The 16,554-nt window shown below is 53.5% G+C and overlaps 1 protein-coding gene across 1 annotated transcript in view; it reads right to left on the minus strand.

Annotated features, from left to right (window-relative positions):
- The window catches only part of PODXL (podocalyxin like), a gene marked incomplete at its 5' end in the record, with an annotated part of 42,697 nt that overhangs the window by 8,411 nt on the left and 17,732 nt on the right, over positions 1–16,554 (minus strand). The window contains 1 exon segment of the mRNA NM_001082766.1: positions 1,328–1,951. Within this exon segment, the coding sequence (NP_001076235.1) occupies positions 1,328–1,951 (624 nt within the window).

A 16,554-nucleotide genomic window follows, 5' to 3' on the forward strand; every position in this document is an offset into this window, starting at 1 on the left:
ATTCAGGGCCAGGCTGAAGCTGGGAGTCCGGAGCTCCACCTGGGCTCCCACATGGGTGCAGGGGCCCAAGCACTTGCATCTTCCTCTGCTTTCCCAAGTGCATGAACAGGGAGCTGGATCAGAAGTGCAGCAGCTAGAACTTGAACCAGCGCTCACAGGCTGACGTCCCAGGCAGCAGCTTAACCCACGGCACCACAATACCGACCCCTAAAATGTGTTTCTTACTGTGAGTTGTCGTGGGACAGTGGGAGATGCACTGTCCTTTCTAGAGTGCAACCAACACCCTGCCGTGGGCACGCAGTCTCCCGTGTGGCTGAGGCGCTGGCCGGGGCAGGCGGAGCACTGAGCTCCACCTGCGCGCTCAGCTCTGCTGGCCTGCGCTCATCACTCACATGGGAAGCCGATTCTGAAGGAACTGTGTTTAACTCTCAGCATGAATTTACTCTGCCTGCCAGCTGAGCACCTGTATGGGACACAAGGGGCTTCAAAAAGTTCCTGAAAAACTGAATTAGGGGGGCCGGCGCTGTGATGTGGCGGGTAGGGCCCATATCGGCACCAGTTTGAGTCCCGGCTGCACACTTCCAATCCAGCTCTCTGCTGTGGCCTGGGAAAGCAGAAGACAGCCCAAGTCCCTGGGCCCCTGCACCTGCAGGGGAGACCCGGAGGAAGCTCTTGGCTTCGGATCAGCGTAGCTCTGGCCATTGCGGCCATCCGGGAAGTGAACCAGCAGATGGAAGACCTCTCCCCAGCCCCGCCTCAGCCTCTTTGTAACTCTGCCTTTCAAATAAAATAAATAAATCTTAAAAAAAAAAAAAAAAAAGTAATTGAGAAGCTTCCCTATTTAAGAAAAAAAAACTGAATTAGGGGCTGGCACTGAGGTATAGCGGGTATAGCCATCGCCTGCAGCGCCAGCATCCCTTATGGGTGCCAGTTTGAGTCCCGGCTGTTCCACTTCCAATCCAGCTCCTTGTCAATGCACCTGGGAAAGAATGGAGGATGGCACGAGTGCTTGGGCCCCTGCACCTACATGGGAGACCAGGCTCCCAGCTTTGGCCTGGCCCAGCCCTGGATGTTACAGGAATTTGGAGAGAACCAGCAGATGGAAGATGGAAGATTTTCTCTCTCTCTCTCTCTCCCTGCCTCTCAAATAAAAATAAATGAAAAAGGAGCTGAAGGAGCTGTTTATTTCAGTAGAAGAACTGAGAAATTCATGCAGAATTTTGTCACAATTTGCATTTTCCACAAACGTTTTGAAGGCCCCTCATATAAGCACTGAAAAGTTTATTCTTCCCTGAAAATAAAAGGAAAACCAAGCAGTCACACTCACTCAGTGTCGCAGGCTTCCCCTGGGGTGTGGAGAGGGTGCCAGAGCCGGTGCCAGAGCCAGTGACAGGGCCCAGGCTGCCAGCAGCCGTGGGGAAACTGAGCTGGGGCCCCTCGGAGGGCTTCGGGGTGGCATGGCCCAGCAGGTCAGGGCTGGTCGAGTTGGTCACAGGAGGAGCAGTGGGTCCCGGGGTGCCGACATCTGTGGTCTGACGGGGGGCCTGGCTCGTGGCCTCTGTGGCCAGAGGCTTTGTGGTGATGCTGTGGTTGCTCGGAGCTTTGGATGCAGCTGGGTCCTGAGCTGCGACCTGGCTGCCACTGGTGACAGGCCGAGCAGAGCCGGTGACGTGTGCCGTGGGGACGCCACCTGCATCCTTAGCTTCAGCCTTAGTAGTAACACTCAGGCTCTGCTGTGTTGTGGTCGAGCCCTGGGCCGGGGCTGAGTTCTCCACGGAGCTTCCAGGGGATGCAGAGGGGCTCTGGGTGGCTGGGGCTTTCGTCGTCATGGGTGTAGTGTTCTGCTCGGCCGGGACCGAAGCCGCCACGGAGCTTTTGGGGGCTGGGGCTGAGGCTGGGGCAGGCCTGGTAGATGTTGAAGTGGCCATGGGGGTTGGGCCGGGCTGGGGACCTGTTGACAGACACAACACAGAATCAGGTTAAGGTGTTGGCTGTAGGTCCTGCTCCTCCCTTGGGCCCGAGAGACCCAGCTCCCTGCCCTAGACGCATCCTGACTTTACCAGGGTCCAAGAAACATCCAAGGGGGGCGGCAGAAAGAGAACAGAGGAAGCCCAGGGAAGTCCTGCCCGGGAGGACAGCACAGCCTGGCTGCGCCACAGGCCCCATGCACACCCACACCCAGTGATCGGCCCACATGCCTGCCTCTGCGCCCCAGCCCCCAGGCTCACGCCCAGGGAAGACATCACCCTGCCCTGGTCTGAGTGCAGCCTCTGTTACCCCACAAGTCACCCTCTAGATTCTACAAGGAGACATCGGCGATCGAGGGAAGTCCCACACGCCATGGCCGTGGCCTAAAGACCCCTGCGGGCCGTGCTGCAGGAAGACCTTTGGCTCCACTGGGCCCGGCAGGTGGCAGGCTCGGGCTCAGGCCTGGGGACGCACAGGCGAGCAGGCCTGCAGGACACGCAGGCTCAGGTGCAGAAGCCCACGCGTGCCTGGGCGAGCAGGCAGAATCACTGATGGTCTGGGAGCTCCGGGTGCCCGGAGAGACATGCGCCAGGGCGGGGCACAACAGCTTGGCCAGCCAGGCACTCCTGGGGGTTTGTGGGGAGACACGCACATTCCATCAGCTGAGCACCACGCCCCGTGGACCCCCACATGGGGAAGGAAGCCTCAGCTGGAGCACGGTGCAGGGAGAGCCCTCAGATCCAGTACTGGGCTGCAGCTGCTTTCGCCGTCTCCCACCACCACGGCCCACGGGGCAGTCATGAGGGGACAGGGAAGCCACAAGCTGTGCTGTCATCCAGAACCTTCTGCAGATCTACCCCGGCAGTTCTGCGCATCCCCCTCCCCCCCCAGGAGGTCCACGGTCCTGACCACCATTCCAAACTCAGCAGCCACCACCTAGGAGTTACTGGGAGGACCCCACCTCGGGGTAGTCACCTTCGACGTTCCCAGCCAGACAGCTGTCCTACACTAGCCCCTAGGTGCTCCCCTAAATGGTGTTAGCAGCCCATAGCAGTCCCCTCTCACAGGTACCAGCATTTGGCCCCAAATCCCGTGAGCTGGCTGCTCACGGGAGCCCCTTCTGGGTGAGGGAGAGGTGGGGGCAGGGGCAGGTGGGGCCGTGCTGGTGTCAACCAGAGTCGCACCTCGGCTTCTTGAGGACCTGCCCAGGCTTTCAACTTGATGATGGAGAGCTGCAAAATAAGCCTAAGGAAAAACAGGAGGCATGACATGAGGACAATAAAGTCAGAAGTGAGAGTCACAGAAACCGAACACAACAAGCAAATGCCAGAGTGTGAAGAACCGGGTTTTAGAAAAGGCTAATAAAATATTAAAGACTTTGATGAGGATGATCAAAAAGGGGAAGGTTCAAGGCATAAAACAATAGGAGGTATAAAACAGGCATTTGCCATCACAGGCAAGTGCTTATCAATTTCAAGGCGGGATGGACAAATTCCTTGCTTAAGAAAAAAAAAAAGCAACACACCAGGATGACTCAAGAAGAAATGGAAAGAATAATATGTCCTATACTCAACAAGGAATTGACTAGGTAATTAATACTTTCCTTACAAAGAAACTCCCTGACTAAATCCAAGATCACATGATTCCAGCCTTACACAGTCTGATCCGGCACGGTCTGATCTGTAATGATTGTGCATCTACAGAAGGGAGCAGTTCACATGCATTTACCAAACAACAAAGAAAACGACTGGCAAATCTGGCTTCATCACAGTTAAGGGCTTGGCGCCAGTTAGCTTAAGCTGCTGCTTGCTGCATCGGCGCTGGTTGAAGTCCCGGCTGCTCCACTTCAATCTGGCTGCCTGTGCCTGGGAAAGCAGTGGAGGATGGCCCAGGTCCTTGAGCCCTGCACCCACGTGGGAGACCCGGAAGCTTTGCACCAACCCAGCTCCAGCCATCTGGGGAGTGAACCAGCAGATGGAAGCTCTGTCTCTCTCCCTCCCTCTCTCTGCCTCCCCTGACCCCAACCCTGTAACTCTGCCTTTTGAATAAATATATTTTTAATAAAATAAAAAAGGTGAGAGCTTATATGCATCCAAAGAAACCACTGCCCTTCCATCGAACAAGAGCAGACTGTAAGAGAACTTCCGCTCTCTACAGGAGGAAGAAGCTTCCTGCGACTGGGCTGGAGACCACCAGAGAACAGAGGTTCTGGCCTGCAGACTGGAGAAGGGAGGCACTGCAGGGAGAAACTGGACCCCAGATGTCAGCCCGGGAGCCCCCCAGGGTAGTCATAAGGAGCCCAGAAAGCCCCTCCCGGCCTGGGCTGTAAGCAGCAGAAGCCCAGCCCCCGTGTCCCCTGTGTGGAGGGTCAAGAATCTCTCAGGTGACTGGGGAAGCCCCCGCTGCTGATGGGACAAGAACAGGAAAAAGAGAAAAGCTGCTTCCCGTGGGGGCGGGGCGAGTATTTGCCCTAGGCCCTGTGCAGAGTCCACCACTACCTCCAGGAAGAGGCAGGAATGCCGGCAAAGGCCACGTCCTGAAGCCAGACCATCAGAGCAAGTCCCGTCCCCTCCCCTACCCCCGCACGCCGAAAGTACAAAGCAGAAATGACGTGGAATACGGCTGTGGGGAGTAGCACAAAGCCCAGACCTATAGCCAGACAGGAAGGGAAGACGGTGCAACTCTGAAAGTATCCATGGCAACAACAAAACTTAAAGCCCAACTCCCATCTAGCCTCTCACACTAACGAGATGGCAGAAGAAAAAAGTGAGACTCTCCAGAAACGCTCAGGATCAACCAGCTATCTGGGAAATGCAAATCACAACCACACAGAGGTTCCACCTCACTCCTGTAAGAGCGGCTCTCCTACCGAAATCAACAGATGACAAGTGCTGGTGAGGCTGTGGGGGAAAAGGTCCTCCAACCCACTGTTGGCGCGAACGTACACTGGTCCAGCCACTGTGGAAGACAGAGTGGAGATCCCTCAGACATCTGAATAGAGACCTACCACGCGACCCAGCCATCCCACTCCTGGGCATTTACTCAAGGGAAATGAAACCAGCATGTACAAGAGTGATCTGTACCTCCATGTTTACTACAGCACAATTCACAGTAGCTAAGACAGGGAATCAACCCAGATGTCCATCAGCTGAAGAGTGGATAAAGAAATTATGGGATATACACACCAAGGAGTAATCCTGTCTTTTGCAACAAGGTGGTCGCAACTGGAAACCATATACTTAGTGAAATAAGCCAGTCCCAAAAACATATCCTGTTTTCCCCCATCCGAGGTAACTAATAGAATACCTGAAATATAAAGTATTGGAGTGTAATGGACATTCTGAGATTAGAGGATTGTTTACAGCCCTTGTCTCTTTCATGGAGGAACAGTGTTTTTTTTTTCTCTCTCTCTTCATGCTATTTGTTGAGCTCTTTTACTTAGAGTAGGGTTAACCATATGATCATTAAGCAAGCTGAAAAGAGATCTTTGTAATAATTAAGAGTGGGCATCCAAGAGGCAGAAGGGAGAAGGGCTGGAGCGTGGGCGGGGGGAAGGGCCACTGTGTTACTAAATCTGCATATATCAAATACAGGAAACTTGTATAACTTAAATCAGATTTTTAAAAAGCAGAGAAAAGTGGTGCCGTCGGCAGCTGCCACGTGCTGTCTGGCTCTGGATTCGCCTGTCCTGGACATCACTCGCGCTTCCTGTCGGTGCAGTCCTGCGGCAGGTGGTCTCCCGGGCCACCTTCTTCCACTTAGCTGTGCTGGGCTCCCTCTGCTTCCGTCCCCCCTCTCCGTCCACTCTCCTCCTCTCCTGTCCTTTTTTCCAGGGTAATTTATTGAAAAGCCAGGACTCCAGCCAGGCCCTCTGATAGCCCACACACACCGGAAGCTTGGCTTTCTTTCCCAGCTTTTCTTCTCCACGCTTGTCCTCAAGGTTCATGGGTATTGTGGCCTACTGTCAGTTCTTTAATGATATTCCACTGTGTATTCCTATAGCACTTTGTTTATCCACTATTTAGCTGATAAACAGTGCAATTGTTTCAATTTTTAGGTTACTGTGAATAATGTTGCTATGAACATCCACGTTTTCCTGTGGACCTGTGGTTTCACTTTTCTTGGGTAGAAACCTACAATAGAATTATTGGATCATACAGTAATTCTGTGTTTAGCATCAAGTAAAGATGCCAAGCTGTTTTCCCAAGTGGCTGTACTATTTTACATACCAGCAAGCAATTTTCCATGAAGCCAGATTTTCCACATCCTCACCAGCAACTGTCATCTTTTTTTTTTTTTTAAGATTTATTTTTGTTTATTCGAAAGGCAGAATTACAGAGAGGCAGAGGAAGAGAGAAAGAGAGGTCTCCCATCCGCTGGTTCAATCCCCAGATGGCCACAATGGCTGCAGCTGTGCCGATCAGGAGCCAGGAGTCTCTTCTGGGTCTCCCACGTGGGTGCAGGGGCCCAAGGACTTAGGCCATCCTCCACTGCTTTCCCAGGCTATAGCAGAGAGCTGGATCAGAAGAGGAGCAGCCGGGACTCGAACTGGCACCCACATGGGATGCTGGCACTGTGGGCGGTGGCTTTACTTGCTACGTCACTGTGCCAGGTAAGAGGGACCAGGATGGTGCTCCTGGCTCCTGGCTATGGTGGAATTTAGGGAGTGAACCAGCTGATGAAAGATCTCGGTTTCTGTCAATTTGCCTTTTAAACAGATAAATAAAATGGGCAAAGGATGACCAGGTAACACCGCACACAGGCACAGTTCCTCTCAGGGCTAGTGTTGAGCCCCCATATTGACAAAAAAAAAATAAATAAATAAGAAAAAACATAGGAGGACCATGACATACACAGAAAAATCATCCACAAAATGCAACATCCATTCATGGTGTTTTAAAACAATCTCAGCTAATAGAAGCAAATGTCCCTTGCCTAACAATTGATATATCCAAGGGGCCGGCACTGTGGCATAGCGGGTGAAGCCGTCGCCTGCAGTGCTGGCATCCCATATGGGTGCTGGTTCAAGACCCGGTTGCTCCACTTCCCATCCAGCTCTCTGCTGTGGCCCAGGAAAACAGTGGAAGGTGGCCCAAGTACTTGGGCCCCTACACTCATATGGGAGATTGGGAGGGAGCTCCTGGCTTCGGATCAGTACAGCTCTGGCTGTTGCGGCCAACTGGAGAGTGAACCAGCAGATGGAAGACCTCTCTCTCTCTCTCTCTTTCTCTCTCTGCCTCTCCTTCTCTGTGTAACTCTTTCAAAAAAAAACTTAAAAAAAATTAAAACACAACTGATATATCCAAATAAAGCTACAGTTTAACGCCCTTAATGGGCAAACTGAACGCTTTGCCTAGAGGCTTGGGAGTGTGGCGAGAAGGTGCTACGGCACACGGTACCAGGAGTCCTAGCCAGCTGAGCAGGAGGAGAAACAGGGCAGGCTTTGGCGCCGGGGTGAAGACCCCCTTTGGCTGCCTGCATCCCACCTCAGAGCGCTTGGGATCAACTCCCCGCTTTGCTTCGGATTTAGCTTCTGGCTGGTGCACCTGGGAGAGAGCAGATGTTGACCAAGTACTCGGGTCCCTGCCACCCACGTGGGAGACCTGGATGGGGTTCCTGGCTCCCGCCTACTGCAGCATGTAGGAAGTGAACCAGCAAGATCTGGGTTTCTCCCTCTTGTCAATTTGCCTTTGAAATAAATAAAATGGGCAAAGGACACCCAGAAGACAAGTGAGCATAAGACTCAACATTGTGAGTCATGAGGCAACGGAAAACACCAAGCCCCAAAGAGGAATTCTGCTGGGAATGCACAATGGCACACACACTGGAGACCAGTCCAGCAGTTTGAGTGTGTAATTATCATACGACCCACCAATTCCATTCTTAGGTATTTACTCAAAAGAAATGAAGATCTGTGGTCAGACAGAAAGCCTACATGTCAAGGTTTAGAGCAGCTGTATTTATAATCATAAAAAACTGGAAACCATCAGAATACCCTTCCACAAGTGAATGGTTAAACCGTGCTACACCCATGCAATGACTTCTGGACAGAAAAAGCCATCAACTATTGGTTCACCCTACACCAGATGAATTTCAAACACATTGTGCTAAGGAAAAGAGGTCAAAAGGCTGCATGGTGTTTGATTCCATCTATATGACGTTATGCACGAGGACAAACTATAGGGACAAACACAGGTTTGTGGGTACAAGAGGTTGGGGGCGGAGCTGTCTCAAGTCCACACAAAGTTACGTTAGGACGAGGGAGCTGTCAGGCGCGGCACTGACTGGTGATGTTGCCAAGCCCACAGATTGTACACTGCAAAGAATTTACTTAAGGCAAATCTGGTGAAATGACCAGCTGGGTTGTTCGGGAGATCCTAACATGTACAGAAAACTATGAAAGTTAATCGAATGACATGACAGAGGGCCTCCCAACATCACCTCTCTGCAGGGGGCCGAACAAGAGTAGACCTAAGTAAAGTGGGCAACCTGTTACTTAACTGGCTACTGTAACAGAGCCAAAAAGAACAGTGACTTTTTTTTTTTTGACAGGCAGAGTGGACAGTGAGAGAGAGAGACAGAGAGAAAGGTCTTCCTTTGCCGTTGGTTCACCCTCCAATGGCCGCCGCAGCCAGCGCATGGCGCTGATCCGATGGCAGAAGCCAGGTGCTTCTCCTGGTCTCCCATGGGGTGCAGGGCCCAAGCACTTGGGCCATCCTCCACTGCACTCCCGGGCCACAGCAGAGAGCTGGCCTGGAAGAGGGGCAACCGGGACAGAATCCAGTGCCCTGACCGGGACTAGAACCTGGTGTGCCGGCGCCGCTAGGCGGAGGATTAGCCTAGTGAGCCGCGGCACTGGCCAAGAACAGTGACTTTTAAGTGGTGCGGTTTATTTTATTTATTTATTTATTTTTTTGCTCACAGGGGAAGGAGTTATCAATTTCAAATCCATTTTACATGGATACCAGTGTTGAATAAACAAGTAAACTAATGAGAGACAACAGGAGCCTGGTCTCTCACTGCTGTCGAGAGAAGTGACACAGGTAGAAAGGAGACCACAGGGACCCTGAGATGCTTGATTAGAGACAGAGAGTACAGCATGAAGCCACACACACACACACACACACACAGAGGCAGAGAACCACACACCATGTGCATTCACGGGTTAGCACACAAACCTGTGTCTCCCAGCTCTGGTTAAGGAAAGCAAGTGGAGGCAGTGACACCAGCAGCCCAGAGCACATCCAAGCAGCCAGCCTTAGGTTTGTAATACCAACTCCAAGGAAGTGAACCAGGGCTCCGTGGATGGCCGGCTGGATGCCACTACTAATGGAGGGAACCACAAGAGGAGCCTGGATAACTTGTATCGCCCGAAGGTCAGAAGTGCACCTCCCCTCCCCCTGCAAAACAAAGCCTGAAAAAGCTCCCAGCGACCAAAGCTGCAACAATTTGAAGTAGGAAATCAAAACTGTAACATAGACATCCCAGAGCCCATTCTGATAGATGATAGAACAAATAAACGCAGAAGAAACAAATCAACCTCAACGGTACTATTCCAAAGCTTCCTCCACAACTTGTCTACATGAGAAAGCAACCCAATAGAAAAGTCGATGGAAGAATTAAGTAGGAGTGAGTGTTGCGGCGCAGTGGGCTGAGCCATTACTTGGGATGCCTGCATCGCCTACTGGAGTCCTCCGCTTCTGATCCACACTCCTGCTGCGGCACCTGCAAAGGCAGCAGAATGGCTCAGGTGCCTGGGCCCCTGCCACCCACTGGGAGACCCAGATGAAGCTCCTGGCTCCCTCCCGCCTTGGCCTGGCCCCGCCCTGGCTGTTACAGGCTTTTAGGGCATGAGCCAATGGATGGAAAATTTCTCAATCAATCTCTCTCAATCTCTGTTTTGCAAGTAGATGAAAATAAACACTGATAAAATAATTACATGGGTATTTCACAGAAAAACACCATCATTAGTCCATAAACATCTGAAAATGTTTGGCTGGGATTTTAAGGTCACACAATTACAAGTGGCATCAAGAACATACAGGGCAAATTGGTACAAACACGTTGCAAACTATCAGAAGTGGGGTACTGCTGAATCAGGTCTGACACGCGCAAATCCATCCACCTGCAACTTCCACTTTGACCTCCACGCATTTGCCCTTGGGAAACAGGATCAGGACGCCCCTGTAAGGACGCCCCCCAGAGTAGGCTTATATCGGCCCCTTCCATGTGTCCCCAGGACAATCCTATACTGAAATGCTATACAGCACTGAAAAGGAGTGAGCTTCAGCCACGGGCATGAGCATTAATTCACACATTGCAAAACAGTACAGAACAAGAAAAGGCAAGACCAAGAATACTTAGGAGCCGGTGCCGCGGCTCAATAGGCTAATCCTCCGCCTTGCGGCACCAGCACATCAGGTTCTAGTCCTGGTTGCCCCTCTTCCAGGCCAGCTCTCTGCTGTGGCCCGGGAGTGCAGTGGAGGATGGCCCAAGTCCTTGGGCCCTGCACCTGCATGGGAGACCAGGGAGAAGCACCTGGCTCCTGGCTTCGGATCAGCGCAATGCGCCGGCTGCAGCGCATTGGCCGCGGCAGCCATTGGAGGGTGAACCAATGGCAAAAGGAAGACCTTTCTCTCTGTCTCTCTCACTGTCCACTCTGCCTGTCAAAAAAAAAAAAAGAATACTTAGGAGATTCCAATCACACAGGTCAAAAAATGGCAAAACTAAATCATATTTTTAGGCATGCAAACCTACAATCATACACAGAATGGAGCACAAGGTTTAGGATAAAATCGTTACTTCTTGGGGAAATAGGGCAACGCAGTGGGCACTTCCGGCCTGTTTTGTAAGCGGGGACATGGTTGATGGCGCTGATGAGCAGACGGGCAACCTTGGCACATGACACCACGTAGCGTGCTGTGGCAGCAGCCTCACCCCAGCTGAGCCAGAGCAAACGCCACTCTCAAAGCGAGCTTGCCTGTGCACACTGCTCGTCATCACAGGTTAGGGAGGCAGAGGACAAGGCTGGGGTAGTAAAGAATGTCTCATGGGGCTGGCACTGTGGCATAGAGGATAAAGCCACCACCTGCAGTGCTGGTATCCCATATGGGTGTCGGTTCAAGTCCCAGCTACTCTACTTCCGATCCAGCTCTCTGCTATGGTCTGAGAAAGCAGTGGAAGATGGCCCAAGTCCTTGGGCCCCTGCACCTGCTGTGGGAGACCTGGAAGGAGCTCCTGGCTCCTGGCTTCGGATTGGCACAGCTCCGGCCAATGCAGCCAACTAGGGAGTGAACCAGCAGATGGAAGACCTCTCTCCCTCTCTTTCCCTCTCTCTCCCTCTCCCTCTCCCTCCCTCCCTCCCTCCCCCTCCCTTCCCCTCTCCCTCTCTCTCTGCCTATCCTTCCCGGTGTAACTCTGACTTTCAAGTAAATAAATAAATCTTAAAAAAAAAAAAAGGTTTGTTTTCTATTTAGAGGTAGAAGACACACACTGGAGTTGTTAAGATTGCTCCTTGAAAAAAAAAGTAGGTTCTTGGGGCTGGAATTGTGGTGCAGCGGGTTAAGCCATCACCTGCAATGCTAGCATTTCGTGAGTGTTGGTTCGAGTCCTGAATGATCCACTTCCGATCCAGCTCTCTGTTGTGGCCTGGGAAAGCAGAAGATGGTCCAAGGGCTTGGGCCATGTGGGAGACCTGCAAGAAGCTCCTGGCTCCTGGCTTTGGCCTGGCCCAGCCCCGGCTATTGTGTACCAACAGATGGAAGTGTTTCTCTCTCTCTCTGACTTTACTTTTCAAATAACTAGAACAAAATATATTATATAAAAATATATTTACTTTATATTTTATATTTTATTATATATGTGTGTGTGTATATATATATATATATATATATATACACACACACATATAAAAGCGTCCTCTCCTGTGTTTCAGAGGGTCCTGAAGCTGCAGGGGACACCTGTGGGACACCCCCACCCTGGTGACAGCAATGAAGAAGGTGGGGACAGGTTTAAGTATTTTTTTTTAAAGTTTATTTTATTTATTTGAAAGGCAGAGTTATGGAGAGAGAAAAAGGGAGACAGAGAGATCTCCCATTCACTGGTTCACTCCCCAGATGGTCCCAATGGCCAGAGCTGCGCCAATCCGAAGCCAGGAAACAGGAGCTTCCTCCTGGTCTCCCATGTGGGTGCAGGGGCCCAAGGCCTTGGGCCATCCTCCACTGCTTTCCCAGGCCACAGCAGAGAGCTGGATTGGAAGAGGAGCAGCCAACTCTCTAACTGGCGCCCATAAGGGACGCCGGCACTGCAGGCAGCCGCTCAACCTGCTGTGCCATAGCGCTGGCCCCTTAAGTACATTTCTAAATTGGGTAATGGGAACAATTCACATTTGACAGCTTTGATTTTCTCAATGAAGCCTGGATGAAAACAGGCACAGTGACGTGGATGAGATGAGCGAGGAGAGGTTCCGTGGAAGGTGCGTGGAGAAAAGCGTGGGCTCCTCGTGTTGGAAACAGGAGCAGCCATCAAACCGCGCAGCCAGGACTGACAAGGCCCAGGGGCTGCTCACAGCCCCGCCCCGAGGCGAGCGTCTGTGCCTGCACAAGTCCCCAGCCGGTTCCCCAGCCGCTGCTGCACTTGTAGAACCGTTATGCTGCAGAAGCGGGACTGCTATTAGAGCTTGGTGCCAAATGAGGTGCGCTATCCCGAGCTCAAAGCGCACCCCACCAGCCGGGTCCTGCGGCTGCAACCACTCCTCTGGGAGGGGCTTCTGCGAAGAGCAAGAGAGCAGAGGAGACATGGATGAGTGACTATGGGATGGATATGGGGTCGGTGCTGTGGCATAGCAGGTTAAGCCTCCACCTGCAGAGCCGGCATCCCATAAGGCTAAGAGTTCTAGTCCGGGCTGCTCTACTTCCCATCCAGCTGCCTGCTACCGGCCTGGGAAAAGCAGTGGAAGATGGTCCAAGTGTTTGGGCCCCTGCCACCCACATGGGAGACCCAGATGGAGTCCCTGGCTCGGGGTTTCAGCCTGGGCCATCCCTGGCTGTTAGAAAGGTGGAAATAAACCCTGACAGGGGCTTCCGGGCCGTCAGCTTGTCTGAGGTTGCAGTGTGATGACACAGGTGTGCAGGCAGCCCTCCTCCAGAGTCAACTCATTGTGGATGGAAAATATTTGAGAATACATTGAGCCTGTGCCAGACATGTAGGGTTTTCCTTGTCACTGTTCCCCACACAACGCAGCGAAATAACGGCTGACATGGCACTGACTGCATCAGGGAGTGCAACAACCCAAAGAGGAGGTAAAACAGACCGGAGCATGTGAAGAGGCGACGTGCAAATCCTACACCATTGTATGCAGACGTGAGCAGGCACGGACTGGGGTGTCTGAGAGCGCTCCTGGAGGCAACCCCCCACGGATCCCGAGGGACAGCTGCACTTGGAAGCCAGAGGGACAGCGACGTAAAAGCGCCCGCAGGGCAGGCATTGGGGACACCCCCTTGGGAGAGGGCCTGCGTTTGAGTCTTGGCTCTGCTCCCAACCCCACTTCCTGCTGATGCACGCTACGGAAGCTGGGTCCCTGCCACCACATGGGAGACCTGGGTTGGGTCCCTACACCCAGCGCTGGTGGGCATTTGGGGAGTGAGCCAGCTGATGGAACATATTCTCTCTCTCTCTCTCTCTCTCTCTGCCTTCCATAGGAAATGAAATGAAACAAGTAATTTCAGAGGTGGTGCGGCTTATGGGGTGGGGAAGTTCCCACCGTGAAATGGGTACCACTGACTGACAGGAGGAGGCGGGGAAGAGGCCAGGGTATTTGACTGTGGATCCACCGAGAGGGGACCGGAACCGAGAGGGAGAGGCTTAACAGCAAGTGCACCAGGTGAAGCTGTATGGAAAAAATGGCAGCGGCTGGTTTGGGAACTTCTTTGGTTTGGGAATTTAGCCGCTTTGAAGGCGGTTAATAATTCCTCAGAGTGCTACCAGCCCAGGCTGCAGGGTTTCGCTTAGCGTGTTGCCTACGAATACACACAATGGCACATCCTTTAACCAGCGTAGTGTACGTCACGCCACGTTGTCAAGGAAAGGATGACCCAAAGAATTGGGGGGAAAGAAAAAGTGAATGGCGGCACTTCACGGACCTGCCCGCAGTAAAGGAACAAAAAGCAATGAAGATGGACGTGAACTTGAAAGAAACGCTGCCGACTTCAGGAGGAGGCCAGCGGCGAAGGCGGCCGTGCCGAGCCCCGGATGCATTAGATAACGCTGTCCAGGAAAGAGCAGAGGCCCTAAGGCCAAGAAAAAGCTAGAACCTGGTGCCTGGGAAGAGACATCTTTGGAAGAAACATCTGGCGCAGTGACCTACGCCACGGAAGCTCAGTAAGACACAAAAGGGAAGGACTCTGCGATGCCTCACGCGGACTTTGAGTTTGAGTGGCAGCAAAGAAGGAGCATTTACAGAGAAAAAGGATGGAACCTGTCTTCAGGAGAAGTGTCCACATTCTGAAGCCCGAGGCCAAGTCTTGTCTGAGATGTCGACTCCTAATCTGCCCTTTTTCTTGCATAACAGTTTGTATAGAATTCTAAGTAGGGTTAAGTGGTTAAAGGAACAGAAAACAGCGCATCAAGGGATCGAGGGCTCCAGAGAGGCCACGAGGTGGCAGCAGGAAGGGAGGTGGCCCGGGTATTTGGCGCCTGATACCTGGGTGCAGGGGACAAGACAGGGACAGGACAGGCTGCAGTCTCCTCCCCTCTCCCTGCCCCGAGGCTAACGCTGCTGCAGCCCTCCAACAGGGCCTGCACACACACTGTTCCACAGGCTTTCTCAAGATCCCTCATTAAACCACAAAGTTCCAAGGGCAAAGTCAAAAACACAAACACAAACAAACCCACCAGGGAAGATGAGCGGCCGCCTCCCTGCCTGGGTAATGGGCACAGATGGCCCAGTCTCACCCACCTGCCGCCTGGCCAGGTGACTTCCAAGTCCCTGAGGGTGTGGGCGAGGGTCCTGAGCAGGACGCCGGGGCCTGCCTGTCCACGCCTCCCTCCTCCTGTTCCAGCGGCCGTGCTCTGCTCTGCCAGCCCCTTCCTTCCCAGGACAAGGGGCTGCCAGGAAGTGGAACGGGCACGGGGTGAAGCCGCCCCAGGTCCCACCAGGGGGAGGTCTGAGGCGCTCACAGCTCGCTAGAGCCCACCTTTCGCAGCCCCCAGCGCTGTGGCCCATGGCAGGTGGGTAACATCTGTCGCCAGGCTCCAGATGGGAGCTGAGCAGCAAGGTGGGAACCGAGGGCCCTGGGGCAGCCCCCCACCCATCTCCGGTGCTGAGAGGAACCCCCAGGCCCACCTCTGACCTGTCCTGCCCCAGCGTGTCAGGTGCTCCTGCACGCACGACAGGTGCTGATGCTCCCCCAGGTTACTGTGTGCACTTAGTCCCCTTGCGCCAGGGCTGAGTCCCTGCCCCAGGCTGAGCGCTCATTTCCCTCAGCCAGAAGCCCACGCTGACCCCGGAGCCCCTGTGCCCCAGCCCTACCTCCACCACCAGGGTCCTAACCAGATGACCTCCGGGAGAGAGCAGACCTGAAAAAGGACTGGACAGTGGGCCTCGGGAGAGGGCGCCCTGGGAAAGGGATTCGGGGTGTGGGCCCTGGGGAGCCACTAGGGGGCGCTGACGCTCCTCACTTAGGCCCTCCCGCATGGGTGAATCCTGGCTCCAGACAGGACGCAGGGGCACGGAGGCTTCAAACACACTGGGCCTCTCCCTTGTTCCCAGGACAGCCCCTGGGAGGCTCTGGGGAAGCACCAGTCGTCCCCGCCGCCGCTGCTTCTGGCTCCCGGCAGCCGCCATGCCAGCCCTCGGTTTGCTGGGGGTCCCTGCAGCCTCTGCCACAGGGGTCCCAGGGCCCCTTCTCCTCTTCTAGGGACACTTGTCATTGATGCAGGGCCACACACACACACAGTTCAGAATGCGCTCCGGATCCTAAGTGTAGTTCCACCTGCAAAGACTGTGCAAAGAAGATAATAATCACAGTCTGCAGGAGATGCCCATGGAAGTGCCCTCTGCCCGGGCTAAGGGCACCACAGCCGTGGCTGCAGAACTTGACGTAAAGGGTGTCACGGACTGAAGCTGCGCCACAGAGGCAGGCTGACGCCCTCCAGGGGCAGCGCACAGTGTTGGGAGCTGGGCCCCTGGGGGAAGAGATCAGATGAAGTCAAGAGCGTGGGAACCCCTTAAGAGCGCTGTCTTTTTAAGAGGAAGGGGGTGGGTGTTTGGTGTAGCAGTTCAGACACTGGCTGGGACAGGGCATCCCGTATCCGGAAAGTGTGGGTTTGAATCCCAGCTCCGCTCCAATTCCACCTTCTGCTGATGCACACCTGGGAGGTAGCAGGTGATGGCTCGAGCAGTCAAGTTCCTGCGGTCCACATGGCTGACCACGACTGACTTCCTGCAGCCTGGCCCAGCCCTGGACGTTGTGGGCATGCAGGGACTGAACCAGTGGGTGGCATCTTTCTTTCAAATCAAAAAATTAAAATTAAAAGAACAGGGCCAGGGGCTGGCGCTGTGGCATAGTGGGCTAAGCCTCCACCTCC

Source organism: Oryctolagus cuniculus, chromosome 3, assembly GCF_964237555.1.
Source record: "Oryctolagus cuniculus chromosome 3, mOryCun1.1, whole genome shotgun sequence".
Taxonomy (NCBI): Eukaryota; Metazoa; Chordata; class Mammalia; order Lagomorpha; family Leporidae; genus Oryctolagus; species Oryctolagus cuniculus.